Below are 27464 nucleotides of genomic sequence, written 5' to 3' on the forward strand. Positions count from 1 at the left end.
GAGAATACCTAGTTTATCATTCAGTTTTCATGGAGTTTATCATCCAAGTTTTTACCTAGGTTTTATTCAGTAATTTTCATTAAGTTTCCGCATACGGTTCTTGATAGATATTTAGGGTTTGGGGTTGTTGAGCATTGGATTTTCGGTTCTTAATAACTAATCTTTCCTCTGCAATTCGGTATTCTTCTGCCCTAATTTTAGTTCATCTTTATTTTCTCAATATTTTAGAATTGCTAGCTAGTTTCCCGCAACCAATTTCATTGTTTATGTTAACTGCTTTCTTTACCGTTTTAAGCATGAATTCAGTAGCTAGTTTCATCATCAATGTTATTATTTTCACCCTTAGCATGAGTAGCTAAATAATTTGTGCTAGGATGTAGGCGAATCGTAGCATAGGCGGCATTAGATTAGACATGGCCTGAACCCGCGTGTTGGTCGATCGACCACCTTGCCCGGTCGATCGACTGACCTTGTGAGCTTATTTCGTTTTAATTGATTTTAATTGTTGTATTTAACGAATCGAATGCATGCGACCAGTTAGATACCCTTTCATGACTGACCCAATAGATCGAAAGATAGAGTAAGTTGTTAGACCATCAATTGAATCGACTAAACTGTGCTAAGATCGAAAGATAGGTATAGTTTATACCGTTAGTCACTTTTCAGAACGAAAGTTAGTATTAGTGATATTAGGGACCTATAGCGAGATCGAAAGATGCTATTTGTTAAGAGTGGACCGAGAGGACCTCTTTATTTCCCGCCTCACCTGTGTTGACTCAGACCGACTTAGTTTGCTGCCGCCGAAGCTATAATGAACCGATCATCCTAGTACCCCTTCTTAATGTGTTTAAACCATCTTTTAGTTTATTATCTTTATCTGTTCTTAGCTATAGACCATTTCAACTCAACCCCCACAATTGTTACCTTAGACTGAATATAAATCAACTAGAATTTACATCTGCCTCCTTGTGGTTCGACCCTGTTACCACTAGCCTAGGTTAGTCTTAATAGGAATTATAAATTTTATCTTTGGTACTCACAACGACGGGTATCAAATTTTGGCGCCGTTGCCGGGGAGGCAATAGTCCTAATTTTAGTTGTTTTATTTTTTAGTCTTTCTTAGTTTAAGGGACTTCTGTTCCTTAAACTTTTCTTATATTCTTTTTGTAGTTTCCTCTTATGCGCAGGTCACAGGGTGGTGAACTAGTGCCATTTGACCCTGAGATAGAGAAATCCTTGCGCGAGTCGAGACGAACACAAAGAGTACTACCGACAGAGGAAGAGCTGAGTACTCTGTCAAGCTATTACGAGAACAATCTGTCAAGAAGACCCACATCTTCACCGTTTCCACTTCTTCAACCGAGACAGTTACTTCACCGAAATTCCAGTCATGGCCGAGGAAGCGAGTATAGCTAGTCATTACGAGCCGACAAAAAAACTTATATAAGGGGTTCGAATTACCAGGAGATGCCGGAAGTTCGAACCAAAGCCTTCATACATTAGCATGGTTGAGAAGAACCGATTCGGGAGTCGCAAATGAAGATGCGGCTAAGCATATGGAGACCTTTATTGACTCTTCTTGTTCCATACCCCCACCAGCCGGCGTGACCCAAGACCAGATCAAGGAGACCATGTTCATCTTCTCCCTTCGTGATGCTGCAAGGGAGTGGTATAGAGATTTGGACCGGACCGTTCAGGGGATCACCGATTGGAATTCATTGGCATTGGCATTCTACAAGAAGTACTTTTACTCGCTTCAAGGACGATTGCTATTAGAGCTCAAATCACGGGCTTTAAACAAGGGCCGGATGAGAATTTCCACGAAGCATGGGTCCGATTTAAGAAGTTGGTGCGAACCATACCGCACCATGGGTTCGAAAAGTGGAGCTTGTGCAATCATTTCTACAATGGGTTGTACGACGATCGAGGGGCCATTTTGGATGCTGCAGCCAATGGACGATTTGTTGAGAATTTGGGAGCAACCAAGGGGTGGAAGATCATTGACGATCTAGCTACCCACAAGGCCGAGTATGGGAATTCTAGAGGGAACCAGAAGAGAGCTGTTGAATCTTCCTCTGTGGCTGCACTTGAGGCTCTCACTGCGAGATTTGACAAGTATGAGCTAGGAGGAGCTTCTAAAGGTGGGATGTACCAGGTAAATCTTTGTGTCGACGGTCCTTTCGTCTGTGAAAGGTGTGGAGGTGAGGGCCATGTCTCGAAAAACTCGCCTAGTCCCTTTGAATCTTGTCTTTTGCCTTTCAACACTATAGGCAGACCAACACCTACTATGAGCCGAATACCCATCCGAACTTGAGTTGGAGGAGCCAAAATGTCTGAACCCAACTCAAGCTCCGCCGCAACAAAGAACCCTATGTGCCCCCTCATCAAAAGCGAAGAACAATATCGAAACCTCCCTATGTGCCGCAGCTGCAACAATCGCAGAATTCTGAATTTTCCGAGCTTAAGAATTTGTTGCTGAAGGAGTCCCAAGCAAGAGAGGCCGGGATGAAGTTACTAGAAAGCCAAATAGCTCAATTGGCTAGCAAAAGTAACACTCGAGCTCCCGGACACCTACCGACTCAACCTGAACAAAAGGAGACCCTAAATGTCATCACTTTGAGGAGCGGGTCCACCCTTGATGGTCCTGCCATGGTCGAGGGCGCTGTTGAAAAAGATGAGCCGGAAACAAGTCAAAAGAAAGCTTCAACGAATAAATCAAGGAAACGGCCGTCTACCAGGTATATCAGTCGATCGACTGATATACCTAGTCGATCGACTGAAGCACGGGTTACAGGAGCTTACAGGAATCGTACATCTCGGTCGATCGACGAGGACGATGGTCGATCGGCGAGATTGCTGCGATCTTTGAGGAATTTCGTCCTTTGATGCCAAATAATCTGCGAGACCACTTGTTTTGGGGTACCACAGTCCCGAAGACTTTGGGACAAGACCCGAGTGCTGATGGGTCAGTCCCGGTCCCGAAGTTCGACACAATGACGGTTAATGGCTCACATTTGAGACGGTCTGAAGAGAGGTCTAGCTTCAACAAAGGGAAGGTGACGGACTTTCAGCCTAAGTCCAAGGATGCCGGCGCGCGTGATTTGGAGGAGAGGGCTAAGGTACTTCTTACAGCCCCTTACCCGGAGAGGCTAGTGCCGACCAAGGAACAGTATCTTTCAAGAAATTTGAAAAAGTTATCCGTAGTCCGAATGTACGGTCCCTTTCCTCGAGTTAGTTAACCAAGTGCCCGCTTATACTAAATTTATGAAACAACTTTTGTCCAAAAAGCGGTCACTTGAAACAATGCATCTTGTCACACTTACTAAGGAGTCTTGCTCCTATCCTATCTCTCTCACTGCGCCCCATAAGTTAGAGGATCCGGGTAGCTTTTCTGTTCCTTGCAAAATAGGTACCTTCTCAATTGAGAAGGCATTGTGTGATCTAGGGGCTAGTATAAGCGTCATGCCTTTGAGTTTAGCTAGGAAGCTTAAGTTGACCCGGTTTGCTATCACAGACATGACAGTTCAGATGGCCGACCGATCTGCGGTCGAGCCTATAGGAGTCCTAGAGGACATACCCGTCCAAATAGGGAAGTTTTTCTTCCCTGTTGACTTTATTGTCCTTGACATGCCTGAGGATGCCCATATACCGATCATCCTAGGTAGGCCGTTTCTGCACACTGCTGGTGCAGTTATTGACGTAGGCTCTGGAACTTTGACCTTCAAAGTTGGGAAACATTCTATCATTTTTGCCCAACCTGCTAAAAAGAAGGACCCCATGTGGCCTGTTACTTGTAATACGGTTTCTGAGAAGAAATTGTACTTTGTGCTTCCTGAATTGCCTGTCTCTATCACTACTCCCGTGCTAACCCCTCCGCCCTAGATTGGGAGCAGAAAGGAGGAAGAATCAGTTGTTTTAGACATTGCAGGAGCTGGTTTGGGGAAGGATGAGTTGAAGGTCACTCTAGCTGCGACAAAGCCTATCATTCAAAGAGGAGGTCTTGGTTGTCTGAGCTATGGAATTGATGAGATAGTTGATGACGGGCCAGTCAACGCAAAGGAGTCCGACTTGGATTCCGATGAGCCCAAAGAGACCCTTGATTGGGGAGATGACGAAGTTGATCCGTTGAGCTCTCCGACATTGTCGAAGGCCGAGAAGGGTGCAAAATGATAAGATGAGCACCATTGAGGCTACCTCTAGTAGCCAGAAGCCGACGAAGTGGGCCATACCGTGGTCCTTCTTGATCAACTATTAGTTGATCGAGCTCGTTATAAACTTCATTTTATTTGCTTTTGTTCAAACAATTTTTATTGCTTTTTGTGTGCGCGAAAACTTCGCATTTTATTTCGCTTGTTTAGGATTCTTAAGTACTTTAGACCTTATTCTGGGTTTTGCGCAATTTTGGGCGCGTATTATTGTGTACTTGCAGGTATTTAGAGCTTGTTAGCTCAAAATCATTGAGCTAATACGAAGAATTAAGATGTCGCAGCAGTGTTTTCAGTCGATCGACTGGCCTATATAGTCGATCGACTGATTTGCAGGTTTACAGGAGCTACTGTTCACGCCCACTTTATCGATCGACCGATCTTTTTGGTCGATCGACCACTGCTGCTGCTGTATTTGTTCACGACCTCTCCCCTGCTGTGTTTGGTCGATTTGCGGACTTAAGGGAGTCTTCTACTCTACCTTTTATTTTCCGTAAAATTTATATATTTCTTCTGTTGTCTCATTCATGCACAATTTTACCGCTTCAAAATTGTTTTCTCAGTCTTATGCGTGGTATTTTTCTGTTTTTTCAGGCACTTATGGTAGCACTGCTAGCTACTGAAACCTCCTAGCTCACGCTGGTTTGGGGAGGTTTCCCTTGCGCTTAAAGTCTTGTGAGTTCCTGATTTCTTTACTTCATGTCATATTTATTTATTTCTCGCAAATTCCCATTTCTCTTTTCTTCATTATATGATTTTGCACAATGGGGACATTGTGCGATTTGGTTTGGGGAAGGGTTTTGCGTCGCATATCATTTGCTTGCATTCACGTTTACATTTTGTTTTGCATTGTTGTTTATTTCTTCATATACATCAAAATTCAAAAAAATTGATAACATTTTCAATTCAAAAAAAATTGATAAAATTTCAAAATTTCAAAAAAATGCACGTTTATTTTAGCATATAGGTCGAGTCGGAACGGTAGTATTTCCATGATGATATAGCATTTGCACCTGTTTTGCCTGAGCCTTGCTAGATTAACATGTTATTAGTAGAATCAATATGCATATCTACGAGTTTTCGTTAATTATTTGCTGGACTTGAGACCTGGCTTAGAAAATTGGCAAGCTACATCATATTTCTGAGATTTAGAGCCTATAACTGGTGACATCTATGACCGGTTTATTTAGGAATGTGAGTAGTACTCCTTATGAGACATGTTTCCTTAATTTGCATAAATATGAATTTGATCTACTTAATACCTGTATGCATTCGGTTTGTGGTTTGTCGACACATGTGGTAGAGGTTTCCCTTTTCTTATTAGGCCCATAAGCTCCACACTGCCAAAAATATCCCTTTTTGTCCCATTTACTACATCCTACATTTAGCCTGTCCTTTGTCAAGCTAGTAGTTTAGTTTTTGGGATTGTTACTCGTTTTTGGTGGCATATGCTCTGTTGAGATGATGATTGGAAAATGAAAAAGGAAAGAAAGAAACAAAAGAAAAAAAAAGAAGTGAAAAATGATTCGAAAAAAGAAAAGAAAAAAAAAAGTTCTGTACTGTAGAAGCAGTCGATCGACTGCCCAATTGGGTCGATCGACGGAAGATCCGAGAAAAAAAGTCAATTCGCATAATTTAATCCTTATCTTTTGGCGATTTTTGCTCCCATGTTTCATTCATATTTTATGGGGAGTTTATTGATTTAATATTTTGGAGACTATGAGTTTTGTGCTTGCTATAGCACCGTTTCGTTTGATTATGAGCAAGAAGTTGGATGTTGCCATTTGGTTCCGTCTTGGTACTAGCTTGATCACCTGTACCTCCACTTTACCATAAAATGTTTTGCCTCTTCTTACCCATACCTCACATATCCCATATATACCTCGGCATGTGTCGTTGGTCACCTGTTTGGTTGGAATGCATATGTACGATCATAGAGATCATTTTCATATTCTATTGCTGGCATGTCTTCATAGGTCGTAGTTAGGTGAGAGTCACTACAAAATTAATTCTTTCTATCTTACATATTTTCACCTATATTTATTGAGTGATTTGAGCGACCCGTGAGAGTCCAATTTGATAAGTCTATACGATTGGCGATTCAAAGATAATTTTAACGACTACATAACTCGTTTGCATGATTCATTTGCTAGTTGATTGTTGGTTGTGCATTAAATTTGGTTTAGGCTTAACAGTTTGCATTTCGCTCTGAGATTGAACTCGTTCCATTAGGTTATTAAATCGAGTCTAGTTCTTGCTTGGGGACAAGCAAGGGTTCGGTTTGGGGAAGTTTGATGCGTGTCTTTTATATGATGTTTTACATCCCATTTTACACGCATTTCAGAGCTCATTCGTGTAGTTTATACTGCATTTCTCCCTATTTCCGTCTACTTACGTATTTTGTACATTATTGCAGAAATGTGAAGAATCCAGCGGAAATCGAGCTAAATCCGTCCCCAAGTATCCTACATTGCATTTGACGTGAAGTATTCACCCGAGGAACGAGCTTGGTGCGCAATTCAAGGCCCAAAAGACAAGTCCACGAGTTTTAAGAAGTCAAGTAGCAGCTCAAATAGTCGATCGACCATCACCCTCGGTCGATCGACCAATGTTCGGTTCCGAAGCTCTGACATCGAGGACCGGTCGATCGACCACCTACCTTAGTCGATCGACCACAATCTTGTTCCAGGCGTGAATTAAAAGACCGAGGAACTTGAAGCCCGTTAAGTTTAGGTTTTGGAATAATTGTTACGTACACTTTCTATATAACGTAACTGAGAATACCTAGTTTATCATTCAGTTTTCATTGAGTTTATCATCCAAGTTTTTACCTAGGTTTTATTCAGTAATTTTCATTAAGTTTCCGCATACGGTTCTTGATAGATATTTAGGGTTTGGGATTGTTGAGCATTGGATTTTCGGTTCTTAATAACTAATCTTTCCTCTGCAATTCGGTATTCTTCTGCCCTAATTTTAGTTCATCTTTATTTTATCAATAGTTTAGAATTGCTAGCTAGTTTCCCGCAACCAATTTCATTGTTTATGTTAACTGCTTTCTTTACCGTTTTAAGCATGAATTCAGTAGCTAGTTTCATCATCAATGTTATTGTTTTCACCCTTAGCATGAGTAGCTAAATAATTTGTGCTAGGATGTAGGCGAATTGTAGCATAGGCGGCATTAGATTAGACACGGCCTGAACCCGCGTGTTGGTCGATCGACCACCTTGCCCGGTCGATCGACTGACCTCGTGAGCTTATTTCGTTTTAATTGATTTTAATTGTTGTATTTAACGAATCGAATGCATGCGACCAGTTAGATACCCTTTCATGACTGACCCAATAGATCGAAAGATAGAGTAAGTTGTTAGACCATCAAGTGAATCGACTAAACTGTGCTAAGATCGAAAGATAGGTATAATTTAGACCGTTAGTCACTTTTCAGAACGAAAGTTAGTATTAGTGATATTAGGGACCTATAGCGAGATCGAAAGATGCTATTTGTTAAGAGTGGACCGAGAGGACCTCTTTATTTCCCGCCTCACCTGTGTTGACTCAGACCGACTTAGTTTGCTGTCGCCGAAGCTATAATGAACCGATCATCCTAGTACCCCTTCTTAATCTGTTTAAACCATCTTTTAGTTTATTATCTTTATCTGTTCTTAGCTATAGACCATTTCAACTCAACCCCCACAATTGTTACCTTAGACTGAATATAAATCAACTAGAATTTACATCTGCCTCCTTGTGGTTCGACCCTGTTACCACTAGCCTAGGTTAGTCTTAATAGGAATTATAAATTTTATCTTTGGTACTCACAACGACGGGTATCAATTACTGTCAATTGTTTAAAGAAGAACGTGCCAATGACTGGTGGATGATGGCTCTGCAGTCAACGTCATACCATTAAAGATGGCATATAAGTTAGGCATGAAAGAGTCGGACTGGACCCCTACCAATCAAGGTGTTCGCCCATATGATGGTACACGACGAAAAGTGGTAGGACTAGTCAACCTCACCATAGCCACAGGGCCGATCGAGCGAAAGGTTAACTTTCAAATAGTGGAAATCAAAGCATCGTTCAACATACTTATGGGAAGACCTTGGATTCACGCTTCCAAAGCGATAACATCCACCCTCCACCAGAAAATCAAGATCCCACTAGATGGCAAAGTAGTAACGATCACTTCGTCACCTATCAAGGCAGTGATAGAAAAGATGTCAAACAACCAAGTGGTTGCAGATCCAGTATATGAGCTTGGGGGCTTCCATAGCATAAACCTTGTAGAGAGTGAACTGGCACCCTTGTACTTCAATCCCTAGTCCAAATTAGTGGTCAACCACATACTCAAATCTCAGGGATACTTCCCGGGGATGCCATTGAATCATGTCCGAAGAAACACCTTTGCACCTTACAAAGAAGGAAACTCTCAAAGGATACCATTAGGATTGGGATACAAACCCACGAAAGAAGAAGCTTTAGATATGCTCACACAGTTCCAAAACCGTAAGAACGTGGGAATCCAAATGCGACCCTACCTCCCTACCCTAAATGGATACTTCGTCAGAGAAGGGAGTCAAGAATACTTTCATGGGTTCCCCGAACCTTGGCACTACAAAGGAAGGCAACAAGCTGGAATCGACATCTTTCACGATTTCTACTTCATTCCTTCAGAAGCGGTTCCTACCGTCAAGACTCGTCAAGCACCTTGCTTGGACGAACAGGCTGTTAGCTTACTGTTTCGAGAAGATCGATTTGTTAGAGCCGCGCAGGATGAGATCATTACCATGATACTTCAGGATGACCACTTCAACCCTACCGTGTTAATCACCGAAACCAGTTCGAATCAGCAGAACGGATGGAGAAAGTCGATCAAATGGACAAACAACCAACGAAATCTCTTCAAGATCACATTTGGAGAAGGAGAGATGTTCAAAGGAGAGCCAGAAGACAACGAATTCGAGTCAGAGTCGGAGTCGGAATCAGAGTCGGAGTCTATAGAAGTTCCTAGAGAGTCTCCTCCAGTCGTCGTTCCCAATCCCCTTGTTTCTCCTAGCTTAGCATCAAGTAGTAATAGTAGTTCGGGAAATGTCCCAACAGTTGTCCCTTTGCCGCCACTGACTACTAAACAGATGGCTTCTTTGTTTCAATTATTTTCAAAATTAAATATGAATAAATCGGATTCTGCTTACTCTTTGTGTTATTCTGAATGCAATTCTGTTTACGATGATAATGAGGATGACCCAGACCCAGACTCAATCGAACTATCTCCCTATATAGCCAAAGAAATATTACAAAAGGGGGAAGGGGCACCAGTTATAGAGAACACTGAACCCATCAATGTAGGAACTGAACTAGAACTCCAAGAACTTAGGATAGGGACAACCTTGAGTCCAACCGAAAGGGCTAGCTTCATAGACCTCCTACATAAGTTCAAAGACGTTTTTGCTTGGTCCTACAAAGACATGCCAGGGATCGACAGAGATATTGCCGAACACAGAATTCCGATCAAACCAGGTTTCAAACATGTTAAACAGAAGCTTCGTCGAATGAGGACAAAATGGGCTCTTAAGATCAAAGAAGAAGTCGATAAACAATTCAAAGTTGGGTTCATCAAATTTTCCGAGTACTCAGACTGGGTAGCCAACATAGTACCCGTACCCAAAAAGGATGGGAGAATCCGTGTTTGTGTTGATTTCAGAGACTTGAACAAAGCGAGTCCTTCATAGAAGAGATGGTCATAGAAGAGATGCGTAAGACTGCCTTTATTACTCAATGGGGCACATATTGTTATACCGTGATGCCATTCAGATTAATCAATGCTGGAGCTACGTATCAACGCACTGCAACTACGCTCCTATATGACATGATGCATAAAGAAGTCGAGGTGTATGTAGATGATATGATCGTCAAGTCCAAGGATAGAGAGGGGAACATTAATAACCTTCACAAATTCTTCTTAAGACTACGAAAGTACAACATGAGGCTTAATCCTCAGAAATGTGCATTTGGGGTGACGTCGGGCAAGCTTCTAGGATATGTCGTCAGTCAACGAGGGATAGAAATAAACCCTTCCAAAATCAAAGCTCTAATTGAAATGCCACAACCTCAAACAGAGAAGGAAGTTCGAGGATTATTAGGCAAGGTGCAATATATAAGTCGATTCATATCGAAACTCACCATGATCTGTGAACCCATTTTCAAAAAGCTCAAGAAAACAGATCACACCATATGGGTTGACGATTGTCAAAAGGCGTTCGACAAACTCAAGGAGATACTAGCCAAACCACCAGTGCTCATGCCTCCTCAACGAGATCAACCTCTTGGTTTATATCTCACAGTGACCGAAACAGCCATGGGGGCTATGCTAGCACAAACCGTCGGAAAAGAAGAGAGAGCTATCTACTACCTTAGTAAAAAGTTCTTGGAGTATAAATGCAAGTACACAACGCTCGAAAAGACATGCCTCACTCTTGTGTGGGCAATAAAGAAGCTATGCCATTACATGCTTAGCTATTCCGTCAAGGTGTACTCCAAAATGGATCCTGTGAAATACCTCTTCGAAAAACCCGTTCTCAACGGACGCCTAGCAAGATGGACCTTAATGCTCTCAGAATTCGATCTCAAATACGTACCTCTGAAAGTTATAAAAGGGCGTGCCGTCGCCGAGTTCTTCGCAGAAAACCCTATCAACGACACCCAAGCAATAGACACATGGTCATTTCCGGATGAAGATATACTTCAAACCAATGTAGATTTTTGGGACCTTTATTTTGATGGAGTGCCGAACCTAAGAGGATTTGGATTAGGGGTATTGCTCATTTCTTCTGAAGGTGAGTACACACCACTCTCTGTTAAATTCGACTTCGAGGTGACAAATAACGCAGCAGAATACGAAGCTTGCCTCATTGGACTACAAGCGGCAGTAGGCTTAAACATCAAAAATCTTCGACTTCACGGAGATTCATCCTTGATCATCAACCAAATTACGGGATCTTGGAAAATTCGGAGTGAAAGTCTAGCACCCTATCAGGCCAGGATAGACCAAGTTGCCCAATTCTACGATTAAGTGACTTATCTACACTTACCTCGAGAATAAAATTAGTTTGCAGACGCTCTTGCAAAACTTGCATCTCTGATTAATATGCCAGATGATATGGTAGAAATGCCTTTATGCATCGAACGATGGTCAGAACCGGCCTATGTGCACCAAATCACAGATGAAGAAGAAAACCCAGGGGAGCCTTGGTTTCAAGCCATTCTAAATTTCAAGCTCAATGGCACCTATCCGCCGGATATGGATAAGAGAGGACAACGTGCTATACGCCTACTCGCCTCTCAATACGTCCTTATGCAAGGAGAATTATATAAAAGAATACCTCTTGGTGTAGTCTTGCGTTGCCTTGATCATTCACAGGCACAGAAGGTAATGGAAGAAGTCTATGATGGAGAATGTGGCCTTCACATAAGTGGACCAATGATGGCAAAGAAAATCACGCGTTTGGGATATTACTGGACCACGATGAAATCCGATTGCATCAAATATATCAGACATTGTCACAACTGCCAAATCATCGGGAATGTGCAACACGTCCCTCCTTCACTACTCTACACCATGACATCTCCTTGGCCATTTTCTGCTTGGGGAATCGACATCATCGGGAAGATCACCCCAGCCGGAACTGGAGGTCACTGTTTCATTTTAGTGGCTATAGACTATTTCACCAAATGGGTAGAAGCCGCATCTTACACTAGTCTTACAACCGAAAACGTGGCAAAGTTCATACAAACCAATATCATCTGTCGATATGGTTGCCCACATGAGATCATCAGTGACAATGGATCACATTTCCAGGCTGAGACTGAACAATTGCTAGCCAAGTACAAAATCAAGCACCACTATTCCTCACTGTACAGACCACAAACTAATGGCGCAGTGGAGGCAGCCAACAAGAATGTTGTCACAATCCTTAAGAAAATGATCGATAATTATCGAAATTGGCCAAGTAAGATATCATTCGCCTTATGGGGATATCGCACATCCGTTAGGACGCCCACTAGGGCTACTCCTTTCTATTTGACTTACGGCATGGAAGTTGTGCAACCAGTTGAACTAGAAATCCCATCCTTACGTATTCTACTCAAAAGTTAAATTCCAGAAGCCGATTGGAAGAGAGAGAGATATGAAGAACTCATCCTCTTGGATGAACGAAGATTGCGCGCATTACATAATATGCAAACATATCAGGCACGTATTAAACGAGCCTTCAACAAAAGGATTAAGCCTAGAAACATCAAAGAAGGAGACTTAGTTCTCAAATCAGTTAGTGCTCTTTTACCTGTCGATCCACGAGGAAAGTTCAAACCCAACTGGGCCGGACCATTCTTGGTCAAGTCCATACTCCCGGGGGTGTGGTTAGAATCTCGGACCTAGATGGGAATGAATTTGCTAACCCGACTAACCTCGACCAATTAAAACGATATTATGCCTAGAATAAGATATGAACGCACCACGCGTAACACCCACGTGCCGCTCATGCGACACAAAATAAAAACTACCCCTGGCCCACTGAAATAAGGCTCATGTCACCTTGCTCTTGCATTTTGACAATTCGTCATCCTCATATCATCAAATAAATTGAATTGTGTTTTAGGAGTAAGTAAAGCTCATGCTCATTTTCTAGTTCGCTAAAAGCTCTTGCTTAGAAAAATTATTCTTTTGCATTTACTTGAACTACGCGCAAGGGTTTGATTTCATTTTTAAAATGAATACGTAGGCAATCCTTCACAGGATACAACCCATTATTTTAAATGTAAATAGAAGGATATTTGCATTTGCATTTGAAATTCGACAAGAATAATAAAGGGAAATCACAATAGTTTCATAACTAATTAATATTTTATTCATTTTTTCCTTAATAATAATAATAATACGCCGCATAATATAAATAATAAAAATAACAAATAGGCTAGGATTCTAAAAACCCCACCATTTATTACAAATAATAATAATAAATAATACTACGACTTAGGCTATTCTTCCATCTTTCCCTTGCCTTTGTCATTTTTATCATACTTTTTATCTCGACCACGAGCCGGGCGCTCCTGTGCTATCTCGGACCTTATCACCAAGGGTCTTTCTCGCGGTCTAGCTTTACCATTTCGATCAACCACCATCTCTACGGCAGGAGAAGTCTTCGGTTTCTTCGACGGATGAACGACTCGAAATCCGGCTTCTTCCTCCCCCTCAGTCAAATATTTCTGGTTCTCCTTTGCTACCTCACGGATCTTGTAGTCAACATGCTCGCGTTTCCTCAACTTCTCGCATTCCTCAGGAATAGTAGTCTTCCTCCACTGCAAGTAAGAATCTGATACCCATAATGAACTTACCGAAGAATGTAGGAACCACAGGTTTCTTTGAGCCTATTTGAGAGCCCACTCTCTACGACTCTCGGCAGTATGTGCCACCGTAGTCTCAGGAACGGTATAAAGCAAAGGAATCTTCTGTTTTAGACCCACCTGCCTCATCAGTCTCTCCGGGAAGATGCATACCATAAATTCCAAGCCAGGAATGCGCACCGATCGAGTAGGATCCAAAGACGAAACTCTAGTAACTGACTTGAGATGCCACCATGGCACCACTTATCTGATCAAGGGACCATCCTCATTCTTGAGCTTGTTCTCCCAATAATTGCAAACCCAAGTAAAGTTTACCATATAGAGTCTGGTCCTCATCGCAATCGACCGAGCATGGTACGCAGGTGTATTAGCTGAGGGCTCGATCAACCGTAGACGCTCCATGAGCCAAACCTACCAAGACAGGAATTAATGTCCAACCAAAAAAACAAAAAAAAACGACAAAAAAAATGAATTAAAAAGAAAAAGAAGAGAAAAAAGAGGTTGCGTTCTTACCTGCAGAATGATAGGACTTCCTAAATAAGGGAGCTCGCGGTTGGCTTTCCTGTTATCCAATCCCAATATACTCTCTCCTAGACACAAACAAGCTGGGCTCCTGCGCAGCTCCATTTGCTCAATCAAGCTCAAGTAACGAGGTTCACCTCTCATCTCCTTATCCACATGCCCTTGGAGGACATAACCATGCAATAGGCAAAACCTGAATGCCCTACGCCTCGCCACATAAGAGATCGAAGGGTCTTCCCTGCTTATAAATTGACCAATAAAATCAAGCTTGCGGACTTCTTTTGAGGTTACAAGACGGTCAACCTCAGCCTTAGTCAGTCTAAGCAAATCTCTAAACTTGTTTTTATACCCTTGAGAGCTAGAAGTTATAGCAGGCATATTTTCTGGGTCCCATCCACCAATTGCAGCAATCTCCTCAGGAAAAGGACAGATATCACCTCCAAGGAAGGCGAAAACGTGGAAATTAGGGTCCCAATATTCGAGACAAGCATCCAAGAACAGTTTAACAACCTTCACCAGTTTCAAGCTCAAGATTGACCCCAAATTGAAAGCACCCATACCATGCTTCTCGACATTTGTAAATTCGTTTGTCCATTCTTTGAGACGGTTTTCCAAGGCATCTATAATTTGTAAATTTTTTTCTATATAATAGGAGAATTTTGTATTCTAGACGGAAGGAGGACGGAAGAATTGTGTGAATAAAAGCTCCCTAAAATCTGTCAGAACTGGCAAACTGGGGAAATGGCGCAGCATTTGCTGCACCTTTTCGAAGGGTCGCAGCTCGTGCTGCGCCTCTTCCTCAGAGGGTTTCTGTGATTTTTTCCGCGTTGGATCTTTCCTAATTCCTCTTGATATAATTTTCTATTCGTATAGGTTTTTGTTTTGGTAATTCCGTCAAATTACCATATATTTTTGTTTCCTAATTTTCCGGGCACGCTTTTCGAGGCGAAATCGACATTTTTGGCAAATAAGCACACTTACCCATTTCATTTTATTTTCTTTTTTTGGGGAATCATTTCACTCCCGTTTCACATTTCAATTCAAGCTTATACATTTGATTTTTTTTTTTTTTTGGGGGGAATCATTTCACTTCCGTTTCACATTTCATTTCAAACTTATACGTTTCTTTTTTCGTTTTTTTAGGGGGTAGCCCTCCCTACCGTCCGGTCATTTTCGGCAATTTTTGCGCTCATTTCTGGGCAATTTTTCGCATTTTTTTAGGTCTTTTCTTTGTTTTGCGCTAGTTTAGGCCATATGTACAATATGTGTTTTATGTGCGATTTCTATGTAAATTTCGGCAGCATGACGGCGTAAACCGTCATCTACCAAACCTGTTCAAAGCTAACCTGCAGGAACAAATAAGACAACCCAACAGCAAAGGCACTCAGGCCGTCATATATACAATCAAAATGTTGTATGTACATGAAACTGGGGGGCTCTTGCCCGAAAACAAGTCCAAAGTCCAAAATGAAGTCCTAAAGTGTGCAAAATGTGTGCGGTACAAGCAACAGAAGCAAAAAAAAACAGAGACAACTACTCCTGGTCGCCCCACTCAGTGACCCTGGCCTCGAGGGCGGAAATCTCGGCGTCTCGAACTTCTAACTCCTTCAGCAGGCGAGCCGTCTCCTCCTGGGACTGCGCTAGCTCACGCTCCCTCTGCAAATGACAAAGAAATGCCTCATTTAAATCGTTTCAAATGCAAAGAAATTAGAAAATTCAAAATAAAGTAAATGAAAGGGTCATACCTGTCGTCCTCGACCGCCAGCAAGTGCCTCAATGGTAGTAGCCCGTAGTCGGTTGGCTACCCCCACAGAGCCACGTACCTAGACGGTGCAACCTGCATTTCGATAAACAAAGGCTCTCAATAAATGGACAAAATGGACAAATGTATTCTTATACAACAGCAAAAGCTAACTGAGTCGGGAGCCTACCCTCCAGACCAAGTGCTGCCACTCATTCAGGCCAGCATCTGTAACCGCCTCACCAAAGTCGCGAAGATCGGAGATCGTCATCATACCCGTTGCGTCAGTGTACTCGAGGGTCTCGGGGTACGCTGGGGGCTCGACGCCCGCCTCCTCAACCTCCTACAAAATTCAAATGAATTCTTTATTTGATGATCATTCATCATTTTATCAAGACAACTCAAAAAGGAAAAATGAAGCACTTACCACGACCGGCCAGTATGCCAGCCTCCGGCGAATGAACGCAGAGTAATCCTTGCCAGGAAGAAGAAGAGCGTCGCCACCGACGTCTGCTAAGTCCGCCTCCCTCTCAGCGTCGGAAGGCTCCCTAAACATCGTCCGAGGAGGATCGATGGGAACCGTGAAAGCATCACGAGAGCACTGACGAGTCAAGCGCTTGCCCAGATACCACACTAGACCCATCGACGTCCTCAACAGCAATCGACTCGAGCTCCTAGGTCGAAGGACCTCGGCCACGAAAGGAGGGGCGTCAAGGTAGTCCACCCAAGGCCTGGGCACCCACTAAGACAAGCAAACAAGTGGTCGTTCTCATGATCGCTTCTAGAAGGTAATGAATAAACAAATGAAGGACAAGTCATTAAAAAGTACTTACGTCACTCAACTTCAGGGCATTCACTCCCCGTCGACAGACATCATAAGAAGAGCGTCGGCTCTTCCTACGACACATCACCCAATCCCTCACAAAGGGATAGGCTCTCGGCCCAGGCTCCGTCCTCTTGGTCGCAAATTCCGGAAAGTAGGAGTATACCCACGCCTGCAAAACAAGATGATCAATTACGATCTTTCGCTATTCGATAACAAGAAGAAATAATCTCTTATGACACGAAATAAAGGTTCATACCTCCAACAGCAGTCCAGGGCCTAAAGTAGCAGGAGAGGTCCCCTTCTCCAGCAGCTCAGGACGAACTATGGCCTCATGTAGCGAGTGAGGACCGCAAAGCCAGGAGTGACCCAGTCCCAACGACCTAGGTCACTCAGGTCACCCACTCCCAGCGAGTGAGGACCGCAAAGCCAGGAGTGACCCAGTCCCAACGACCTAGGTCACTCATGTAGCGAGTGAGGACCGCAAAGCCAGGAGTGACCCAGTCCCAACGACCTAGGTCACTCAGGTCAGGAGTGACCCAGTCCCAACGACCTAGGTCACCTAGGTAAGAGTATTTTCGTCCTAAAAAATGAACTTAAATAACAAAAATTCAAATTTATCTCAATTTTCCAACAGAGTAAAACTTTTGGTTGTAATTTTGATCAGAACTGTTATTATGGCTGTAATTTTCAAAAATATATATATATATATATATATATAAGCCTATAATTTTTAAAAAGTGATTTTTAAAAGGCTATAATCAACAATTATCTCTAATATTAAATAATATTATAACTATAAAATTTCAAATGATTATTAACATACCCCCTCTCATCCACTATTTTTTTCCCTTTCCCTTAGTAGTAGGCACAAGGATTAAGGGAGGGAGTATTATATATATGGGTGGTGTTTGATGTTTGGAGAGAGGTATAAATAATTATGATTAAATATTAATAAATGAGATGAGTGAGGTTTGGTTATTGGAGAGAGGTAGAAATAATTAAGATTAAATATTAATAAAGAATATGGTGGGGTTTGGTGATTGGAGAGATTAGGACTATAATATTAATAAAAACTTTCTCAAAAAGGAAAAGGAAAAACCTGAATAATCCGTTTAAAAAAAAATAGAAAATAATATAGTGGATGAGAGGGGGTATTTTTTATATATGCCCGTGCAATTTTGCACGGATGCTAAGCTAGTTTAAAATAAGAAAAGATGCGTAATCGACGTGTATACGAGTAGGAAATGTCCGCTCTGTGGAGTCCTGTCCAACCCACATTTACCAATCCTTATACTATACTCCCAGGAGTATAGTCCTTCATGCTCCTTATTCATTTAAAAGGAAAAAAGAAAAGAAAAGAAAAAAGAAATAACATGTATATATCCTGTAAAAATATAACTACCTACCCCACTCCTTCCTTTTACTCTTCACTTACCAAAAGTGATTACCACAAAACAAAACCCCCTTCTCTCCTATATTCATAAAATCCAAAGAATCTATATTTTTGATCGTTTTTAATCGTCTGATTGAATTAAATTTATGTTTCTGGGTCAAAATCCGTTGGTTAAATTGCTTTATTAGGTGGATTACCCTTCAATATTATTATGATACAAAAATTTGTATAGTTTTGAGCATAAAAATGGACAAAATGCAAAGAATTAGCTTTCTGGTATTGGGGTCCCGGAATGCTACTCCATGCATCTGCTGATATTCCCAAGTGTGCACTTAACTTGAATAAAACCATCAGTTTATGGGTGTGAATTGAAGTTATTTCTCAATCTCTCATTATTCATAGTTAAATTGTGATTTCTGGTGTGATATTTATCTTATGTCACTATGATATTCATTTTACGTTTAGTGAATATGATAGTGTAATGTGATGAATATGTGTTATGTGGTATGATATTCACCAAATGATACTATTATATTCACTTTTAATTAAGTGAATATGATGATGTAATTTGATAAATATGTACCATATAGTGTAATATTCACCATATGATACTATGACATATTGACATTCACTTTGAATTTAGTGAATATGTAGTGTAATTTAATGATTACGAACTATAAGCTTGATAAAATTCGAGTACAAATAATAGAAAAAATGTTAAATTTGATAAAATTTGAAATTTGATAAATTGAAAAAAAAAAAAAAAAGTAGCGGGTAGTTAATTGGGTTCTTTTTTCTTTTCTTCTTATTTAAATTTTTTATTGTAACTACTATGAGTGTATACTACTCCCTACTATGGGTGGTGTGCATTAATTACTCTATCCTATCAATAATTCCAATTAAATCCAACCTATACAATATACCTTCCAATAACAAACTCACTCAATTTCTTGACCGGTTTTATCAGGTAACCTTTTTCTCCCTCTTTGTTTAACTCTTAAATTTGTACCTCCTTCCCCTTCTTTTCTTAAAAACACTCATCTCACCAATCCCACCATCCAAAAGCCTACCTCGCCACAACGATATCGCCGGCCACCTCTACCTCGCCCTCCCATAACGCCGCCGACATTGCTGAAATCACCAATCACCAATCACCAATCCCCAATCCCCAATCCCCCGTGACCACCACCAGCACCACCGCTCCTCCCCACCCCATTGTTCCCCACATGCGCCTGTTACTCATCACTCCCCCTCTTCCTCACCAACACCAACATTACTATCCTTCGGCTCCACCCTCCTCACTTCTCTTGTTCCCCTCCGGTGCCACCATCACCCTCCTTCTCACTCCCCTTCTTCCCTTATTCACCTCTCCAAAACCCCAAAACAAAATCCTAGATCTACTAGGGTATACAAGTAGATTTCAAAGACAACCATTTAGTGGTTGTTTAACGGCGGTGGTGGCGGCAACTTTGAGTGGTGTTAGGATGGGAGTGAGAGAGGTGATTGATGACGGCGACGTCAGTGGAGTATGGTGGGTATTTTGTGGTCGATTTTTGCATAGTTGTGAAGTGTGGTTCTAGAATCTAGAGCGTCCGTTGATGATCGGAAAAGAGAAATTGGGTGGTATGGTGGGGGTTTGTTGGGTGGGATAACGAGGAAGTGAGAGCCGTGATAATGAGACAGGGAAGTGAGAAAGGGAGGGGGAGGGGGGGGGGAGTTTTTTTGGTTGATTTTAGAATTTAATATTGTTTTATTAGTTTTAGATTTTTTGTTCTTTTAAAATATGACCTTATGAGCAGGTAACCGGTTACCTCAAACTGTTATGGGAAGATAGGTTGTATAGGATGGATTTAATTGGAATAACTGATAGGATGTAGTGATTTAAGCAGACCACCTATAGGATGGATTATTCCTATGAAATATCCCTATAATTTACCCACATTTACCCACACATACACAGTATGACAGTAAACACTGGCCACCTTTTTTCCTTCTTCATTTAATTACCCAAACTCCTCCTAACACCGTAAAAACAAGAAATTTTACCACCCACCTAACAACAACCCGATCACCCAAATCCAAAGTCCAACTCTTATAAAATCCACACTCTTCCCCCACACAAATCAACAACACACAAAAAAATGGAGAAAATAGAGCACAAAAAACTCCAAGTAAATGGCATAAACATGCACATAGCAACAATAGGAGAACCCACAAAAGGTACAATCCTCTTCCTTCATGGATTCCCAGAGCTATGGTACTCATGGAGACATCAGCTACTTGCCTTATCTGCGGCTGGGTACCGTGCCGTAGCCCCGGACCTTCGTGGGTTCGGGGATACGGACGTTCCCAGTTCCGTGACGGCGTATTCGGCATTTCATGTGATTGGTGATCTGATAGCACTGCTTGATCAACTTGGTGTTGAGCAAGTGTTTCTTGTGGGTCATGATTGGGGTGCTATTATTGCTTGGAATTTTGTAATGATTAGAGGTGATAGGGTTAAGGCTTTGGTTAATTTAAGTGTTCCTTTTATGCCAAGGAATCCAAGTTTCAAACCTATTGATGGCTTTAAACTTGCTTTTGGTGATGATTTCTATATTTGTAGATTTCAGGTACGAAGTATTTTTTATGCTTTTATTTTCTTTGTTTGTTTGTTTGTGTGTTTTATTTCTGGGTTGTTATTGTTGTTTTGCTTAATTTGCTAATTGGAAATTAATGCTCTTGTTTAACTAACTACACATTTGTCTCAATTTGGTCTGCTCATTAATTTCCGTAGGGAGTATTAGGATAATTAACAATTTGATAGAAAACTTATTCATAAGTAGCTCGCAAACTCGTCATACGGTTCGGATTTGGATCGATTTGGTTGTATTTACTTTAGCTTCATTTCAGTCACCCAATAGATATTTTGGATAGGTAAGGGCAGTGACGGAGCCAGTATTTGAGCTTAGGGGCAGAAAAATTTAGGGGGGCGGATGAGTATTAATATAAGCACAAGGTACACTCGAAAAGAGTTTGAAGAATTTAACTAAAAATTTTGGATTTTGTTGTTGAAGGGCGGCAGCCTGGGCTAGCTCCCTCGCTCATCATTGGTTACGAACTAAAATAGACACTAACTGGAAATGGGTAAGGTGAAAGGAGGACTTCTAAAATCATATTCATAAATACTTGTATGTGTATGAGCTAATCGTCTCGCGTCGGAAAATTTGGTAGGATTGCTCATCTGTACAGTATTTATTAATCTAGCGGACTACCACACCCTCTTGTGTACAGTGTAGTTATTAATCTAGCGAACTGTTCTCCTTCGTTTGTTTAACTTCCTCAATCTGTCGCGTTACTAACTTAGTATACCTCAGGCTCACCAAATAGTTTGCAGTGCGTCTTGCTTCAGACGGGCGGGATTTTGTAACCATTTTACAGTTAAATGTGACAACCATTGAAAAACCAGTTATCATCAGTTACCATAAGCTGTAACACTGCCTATACCATTGTGGTTACATTTAACTATAAAATGGTCACATATGCCCGTCTGAAAAATAAGACGAAAAGTGTCCGTCTGAAACAAGAATTTGTGAATAGTTTGTGGTTGGTGTTTAGATTCAGTCGATTTTGGTTTGCGTTGGTAAAATGAGCGTATATAATTTTTGGTTAGTTAAGTAACATTAATTTCATGTTCAGATACATAATTTCTTGGATAATGCTTGGTCATGAAGCCATGATAAACTGATAAAGTTGATAAAATAAGATTCAAAAGATGAAGCCATGATAAACTGATAAAGTTGATAAAATAAGATTCAAAAGACTCTCACCAACTATTTCTGCTGTTCGTAAATTTAGCGGCATCTTTTGTACTAATGCATTTATTAATTCCTGTTGGATTAGTTTAGTCAATTGTTGTGTGCCAATTTCTTTTCATTTATTTGATCATGACTAAGATTGCAATGCTACCTTTATTGCTGTCTGAAGTCATACATTGGATGCTCAGATATGATTTTTTTTCCCTGGAAGCGATATCGTGGATACCAATGAATAAACATATTAGCCCCAAGTAATTTTATTTGTTTTTGAGAATGAAATGGTCAAATGGGGATAATTGAATTAAATAGGGGAACGTATGAATTTCCTTCGCCTTTGTGTAGTATTTTCAATATTGTCTAGTCTGAGAGTGTTTGAATCTTACTTACCCTGAGGAATAAAAAATAATGCAGAAAACTGAAATAGTAAGTAGCCGAACTAAGTTCAGGGAGAAAATAGTTCTTTTAAAACAGATTTACATGGAAAACCCCTTGTTATTTGACTCAAATATCCTTCTACAATAGTATTTTTCAAGAACTACCCACAATCTAAGGTGGAGGTACATTTGCCTTTAGTGAATGATTTGAAAGCTTGGTGTTGTAATGAAACAGCTCGGGCCCAAACAAACTAGAACTTATTACAAAGTACTTTTTTAGGATCTTCGAAGTTAGGTTACGTGCAGCTTGGTTGCTTTCCTCCCTCCACAACCACCAATCTTCTCCTATTTCGTCTTGTTTTACGCTCCATTACTCCAGTAATTATTACCTCTATCCCAAGGGAGCCTTCTCATATAAGTAGTAGTATTGGGCGAGTCTTAACATGTAAAACAAACCCAAATTCTTATATACTATATATTTTTTAACTAGAGTTATTGGGTTGATTTCAGACTTAAGACCCTCTCATAGTAGTTGTACTATTCTGAACGTGCCTTTAAATGTTGCTTGACCTGAAATTACATAACTGGCAAATTTGAAGTTGCTCGTCACTGGTGCATCAATGTCTGACTTAATTGCTATTCTCCTATAGGAACCTGGAAATATGGAGGAAGAATTTGCAAGTGTTGACACTGTAAAGCTTATGAAGCAATTCCTGGTATCACGTGATCCAGGGCCGCCTCTCATACCAAAAGGAAGATTGGCAGGTTTGGCAGATAAGACCATCCCTTTGCCTCCATGGCTTACAGAGGATGACGTCAACTATTTTGCTGAAAAATTCAAGCAGACGGGGTTTAGTGGAAGCTTGAACTACTATCGTTGCATGAATCTGTATGTCTATTCTAGTCTTCTTGGTCTAGTCTTCTTAGTTATTATTGATTTTCTTCCAATTCATATCAGTTCTTCACAATCCTATTAACAGTAGACTACGAACTTAACTAATCCCTTTAGAAATGTAGCATTTGCACTTGAGACAAGTTTTAAGAAGAGTTGTGATCACATGGTGTTTAATTAAAACGGAAACAGGCCATTAAAGTGGGTAACATGCTCACATAGCCATGAGTCTAGATTTGAAGGAGATTTCACTTGGTCAGTTAGTGCAATATAAGAAACGTTGCTATTCCACTCAATTGACAGAGCATGAAAAAAATTTCGCAACTTCAAAATACTCGAGGCTAACAGAGTAATATTTATGTCTGTAATGTTTCTGCTAATCGAAGAGTGTTCTGTGTTTTTCAGTGCTATGAGCTCTTAGACGAGTTTGCTTACCATGTAACGTTGCATTTGGGAGTAATATTGCATCCTGAATTCCTGTGTTTTCTTGCTTGCAGGAATTGGGAGCTCACGGCACCATGGACAGGGGTGCAAATAAAAGTACCCACAAAGTTCATATTAGGGGCTCTGGACTTAACATACAATTTTCCGAACATCAAAGATTACTTGCACAAGGGTGGCTTTAAGAAAGATGTACCACTGTTGGAGGAAGTTGTGGTGATTGAAGATGCGGCTCACTTCATCAACCAAGAAAGGCCAGAAGAAATAAGCAACCATATTCAAGATTTCTTTGCTAAATTCTGACACTCTTGGTAATTCTAGACTTCACCAGAAAGATCCATGTCCTTGATATGCTACGTGTTTTCGGATAAATAATGTACTTACTACTAGACTGTATTAAGGTTTATTTTCTAGGCGCCAAAGTCGTCCGTTCCTTTGTTGTAAAAGTGGACAAGTATGAGAAACTGTACTCACTGAACACATGATGTGCTTTATGTATCCCACGTGGATTAAATGTAAGAAATTTTAAGCGTTCTTGACTATACTTGGATCGTCAATCTACTGTCGTTTTTAAAGAGGTCCATTTCTTATCAATGCTCAAAAACACAAATTCTTGTTTGCAATTGTTGTAATAAACTAAACAAGGATAATTTACATCAGATATAAATCTATCCATACTAACATTTTTTTGAGGGGTGATGTCACTGATGTGCTTTTACTGCTTTACATGCCTTCGTTGTAACTTGCAACGGTTGTAGGCCAGACTTATTACGAGACATATTTTATTACTGGACAGGACATTTATGATTAAGCTTGGTATAGAGCTATAGACTACTCCCTTCTATTTTGATAATGACGACGATGGCAATTTGATTCTCCATACTGAATTTGGTCCATTTTCTTTCCAATAATTGGCGCCCTCCTCTTTCGGTGGTCTTTGTGCTAAAACCAAAGGTAAACAAAATAATTAAAGTAGAGGGAGTATTTAACAAAAATACCATTGTAACAATTTTTTTTTATGTTAGTTTTGAAAAGAAAATGAAATTGGCTAATTGCACGTCAACCAAATGTTTGGATCTAATTTGCACCTAATGAACTAAAGGGGTTTGATTACATTCCACTAGCAGACATTTGGGATTAACGTGCTACTTTTCCCAAATTCAAACAAAAAACAAAAGCAAAATCATAAGTAAGCTCACTTGAACAGGTACTAGAAATATATATAGAGCAAAATCTCGTACCGCTAGCATTCTGGTTCACTAATAAAACAATGCAACAAACTGGAAACATAAACCAAAATAGAAACACATTAGTCAACATGTGTCTTGAGACAACTAAAAACATGGGGGGGTTTGCTCTCATCAGATGAAGAACCAACTTAATTCTTGTAACCACGGCTGTTACGTCTACCTCTGGCTTTCTCGAACTTCCTGCCTTTAGCCCTAACGTAAGGCTTGGTGTGGCTGTGGGGTACTCCAGGAGCTGGCCCAAAGTGCTTCACTGCCTCCCTGGCATTCTTAGGACCTCTCAGAAGAACCTGCAAACAATATTACCAAAGTGCATCAGTTTCGTCAATTATCAGATAGGGCAAGTGATGATCGAAATAATCTTGATCATCACTACAAACAAGAACAAAGGTAGTAAAATGAGTTGAATATCATCACACAAACAAAAGTCAGAAGACTCGGCAGTCAATAACAAAGGTAGTTCATTCCATGGATTTATATTTAGAACGTTACCACCACATACCTGATTTAGGTTCTCAAGGTTCAAGCAAACTCATTTTGAGGCGTCATAGGCATAGTAAAATCATTCGATTTTGTGGTATTTAAGTAGGTTTAAAAGTCATTTGAGTCAAAATGTCCTATATGGCTACTTGGTTCTTTCACACCCAAAAATATCCCACTCATGATATACACAATGGCTAGGCTACTTAGCTCTTCATCCCAAAAACATACCATTCATGACAAACAGCAGCGCAATGAAGCCATAAGAACTAGAAAATAAACAAATGCAATGCAAAACAGCAGCAATCCTGACAATTTCAAATGCATGCAAATTGCATACACCATAGAATTTATCTTAACTAGTACCTCCTGACTATTTACTTGCTGCCAACCATGTAAATACTTCTTACAGGTTAAGAGATCTGGGCTCAATACAGAAGTTACAATTTAAGCTGTAAAAAAAATATGTTGTGAAACTACTTCAAATCCCATTTAAAATCCGTCTATACTTTAGTTTATACTCGTGACTGCTATTTAAACCAACACAACATATACCAATACAAAAAAATGACCAGCAACTAAAAGTATTCAAAATTAGCACCACCAATATATAAGCATAAAAGAAACAGCACATCATAACGGGTCGTTGGAAGAGAGTGAATACCGTGTTTTGGCCAAGAGGAGCTCTAAGAGCCAACTGATCAAAGGTGAGGCATTCTCCACCAGCCTTCTCAATGCGAGCACGAGCAGTCTCAGTGAACCTTAGAGCACAAACCTTGAGAGCAGGAACTTCATAAACCCTAACATCATCAGTAACCGCAGCAACTACAACGGCTATCTTTCCATCCTAATCAAAAACCATCATAACACCAGGCATTAACTAATAATCCAACTTAAGGCAACCCTCATAAACATTCTAACCAAACTCAATAGCTAACAAACAAAACGTTCCAATTCCTTATAAGCAAACCATTAAATCAAGGAAAATGAAAATGTCGCTACACTTTTTGTTAATGTCACAACAATACAAGCTAAGCCCAAGGGCATGTTACTATTCACCGTCTCATAAAATATGAGCGCCATTAGTAATTTCGGTGTGGCATTATGCCTTCCCTAAATCAATTGCGCCTCACTAAAGCTGTTAAGCTACCAATCCAATCAAACTCATAGGCATTTTAACTCCTTAGACCTGTACCCCTCCATTCCGTTCATTTGTTTAACGTTCCACTATGGGTGTCTCAGTCATTCGTTTACGACAAACCCGCAATCTAAATCACATTACAGACCCTAAAAATTAATAAAGAAAAGGTTTATATACCTTGCCATCCATGTACTTGACAAGCCTAGACAGGGAAAGAGGTGCCTTGTTGATCTTGCTCATGAAAAGTCTCTTCAAAACAACAGCATTGAAGCTGCTACCAGTTCTCCTCACTAGAAAACGGTACAACTGAAAATAAAATAAAATAAAATAAAATAAAATAAAAAAAATCCGCCATTATTTCACCAACATCATATCTAAAACGTTCAGAATAGAAGACAAAGATCAAAGTTTTTATGCATAAAATGAAAAAGGGTATGTGAAATGGAGTGTAAGAATACCTTAACGAGTAGCTTAAGGTAGATATCATTAGATTTGGGGGCAGTGCGCTTGGTCTTCTTACTTTTGCCGCCTGCCTTCAAGTCAATACCCTGGAAATCAAACAAAACAAACAAATTAGGATGAAAAATTGAGAGAAATGAAGGTGGAAGAGAGGGATGTAAGGTTTCATGGAAGGAGAGAAAGAATACCATGGTTGTTGCAGATGGAAGGTGATGGATGTGCAGCGGCTGAGGGGAAATGAGAGTGGTAAAGGTGGAAACTAGGGTTTATGTGCTTATTTATTATTTTGGGTTTATAATGAGATTAGTCCAAATGTCATATCTTGGTGTTGGGCTCTACTTTCATGCTATCAAAATGCTTTCAAATACAAGTCTCAAGCCCTAATCAAATGTTACGACTGTAAAAGTGGCAATCGGGTTTGGCTATGTCGGGTCATGACTATATCCGGGTCGGGTTAGTCGGTCAATTATCTGCTCGGGTTTGATTGGCTTTGGATCATTGTCAAGTTGAATCATTTAAATAGATTTGACGGGTTTTGGAGGGTCGGGT

At 40.5% G+C, this 27464-nt stretch overlaps 2 protein-coding genes across 2 annotated transcripts; one reads left to right on the plus strand and one right to left on the minus strand.

The window, feature by feature from the left end:
- Positions 1-20109: 20109 nt before the first annotated feature.
- On the plus strand, positions 20110-24163 carry LOC141603365 (epoxide hydrolase 3-like). The gene is made up of 3 exons (XM_074422896.1): positions 20110-20696; positions 22906-23144; positions 23645-24163. Exons 1-3 carry the CDS (start codon positions 20226-20228, stop codon positions 23889-23891), a joined length of 957 nt encoding a protein of 318 aa, XP_074278997.1. The 5' UTR covers positions 20110-20225; the 3' UTR covers positions 23892-24163.
- Positions 24164-24778: 615 nt separating this feature from the next.
- On the minus strand, positions 24779-27248 carry LOC141603423 (large ribosomal subunit protein eL18x). The gene is made up of 5 exons (XM_074422900.1): positions 27104-27248; positions 26915-27004; positions 26634-26762; positions 25980-26162; positions 24779-25125 (listed from the first exon to the last, which is right to left on the minus strand). The coding sequence occupies exons 1-5, from the start codon at positions 27104-27106 to the stop codon at positions 24967-24969; spliced, it is 564 nt and encodes a 187-aa protein (XP_074279001.1). The 5' UTR covers positions 27107-27248; the 3' UTR covers positions 24779-24966.
- Positions 27249-27464: the final 216 nt, after the last annotated feature.

The sequence above is a fragment of the Silene latifolia genome, chromosome 1 (genome assembly GCF_048544455.1).
Source record: "Silene latifolia isolate original U9 population chromosome 1, ASM4854445v1, whole genome shotgun sequence".
Taxonomy (NCBI): domain Eukaryota; kingdom Viridiplantae; phylum Streptophyta; class Magnoliopsida; order Caryophyllales; family Caryophyllaceae; genus Silene; species Silene latifolia.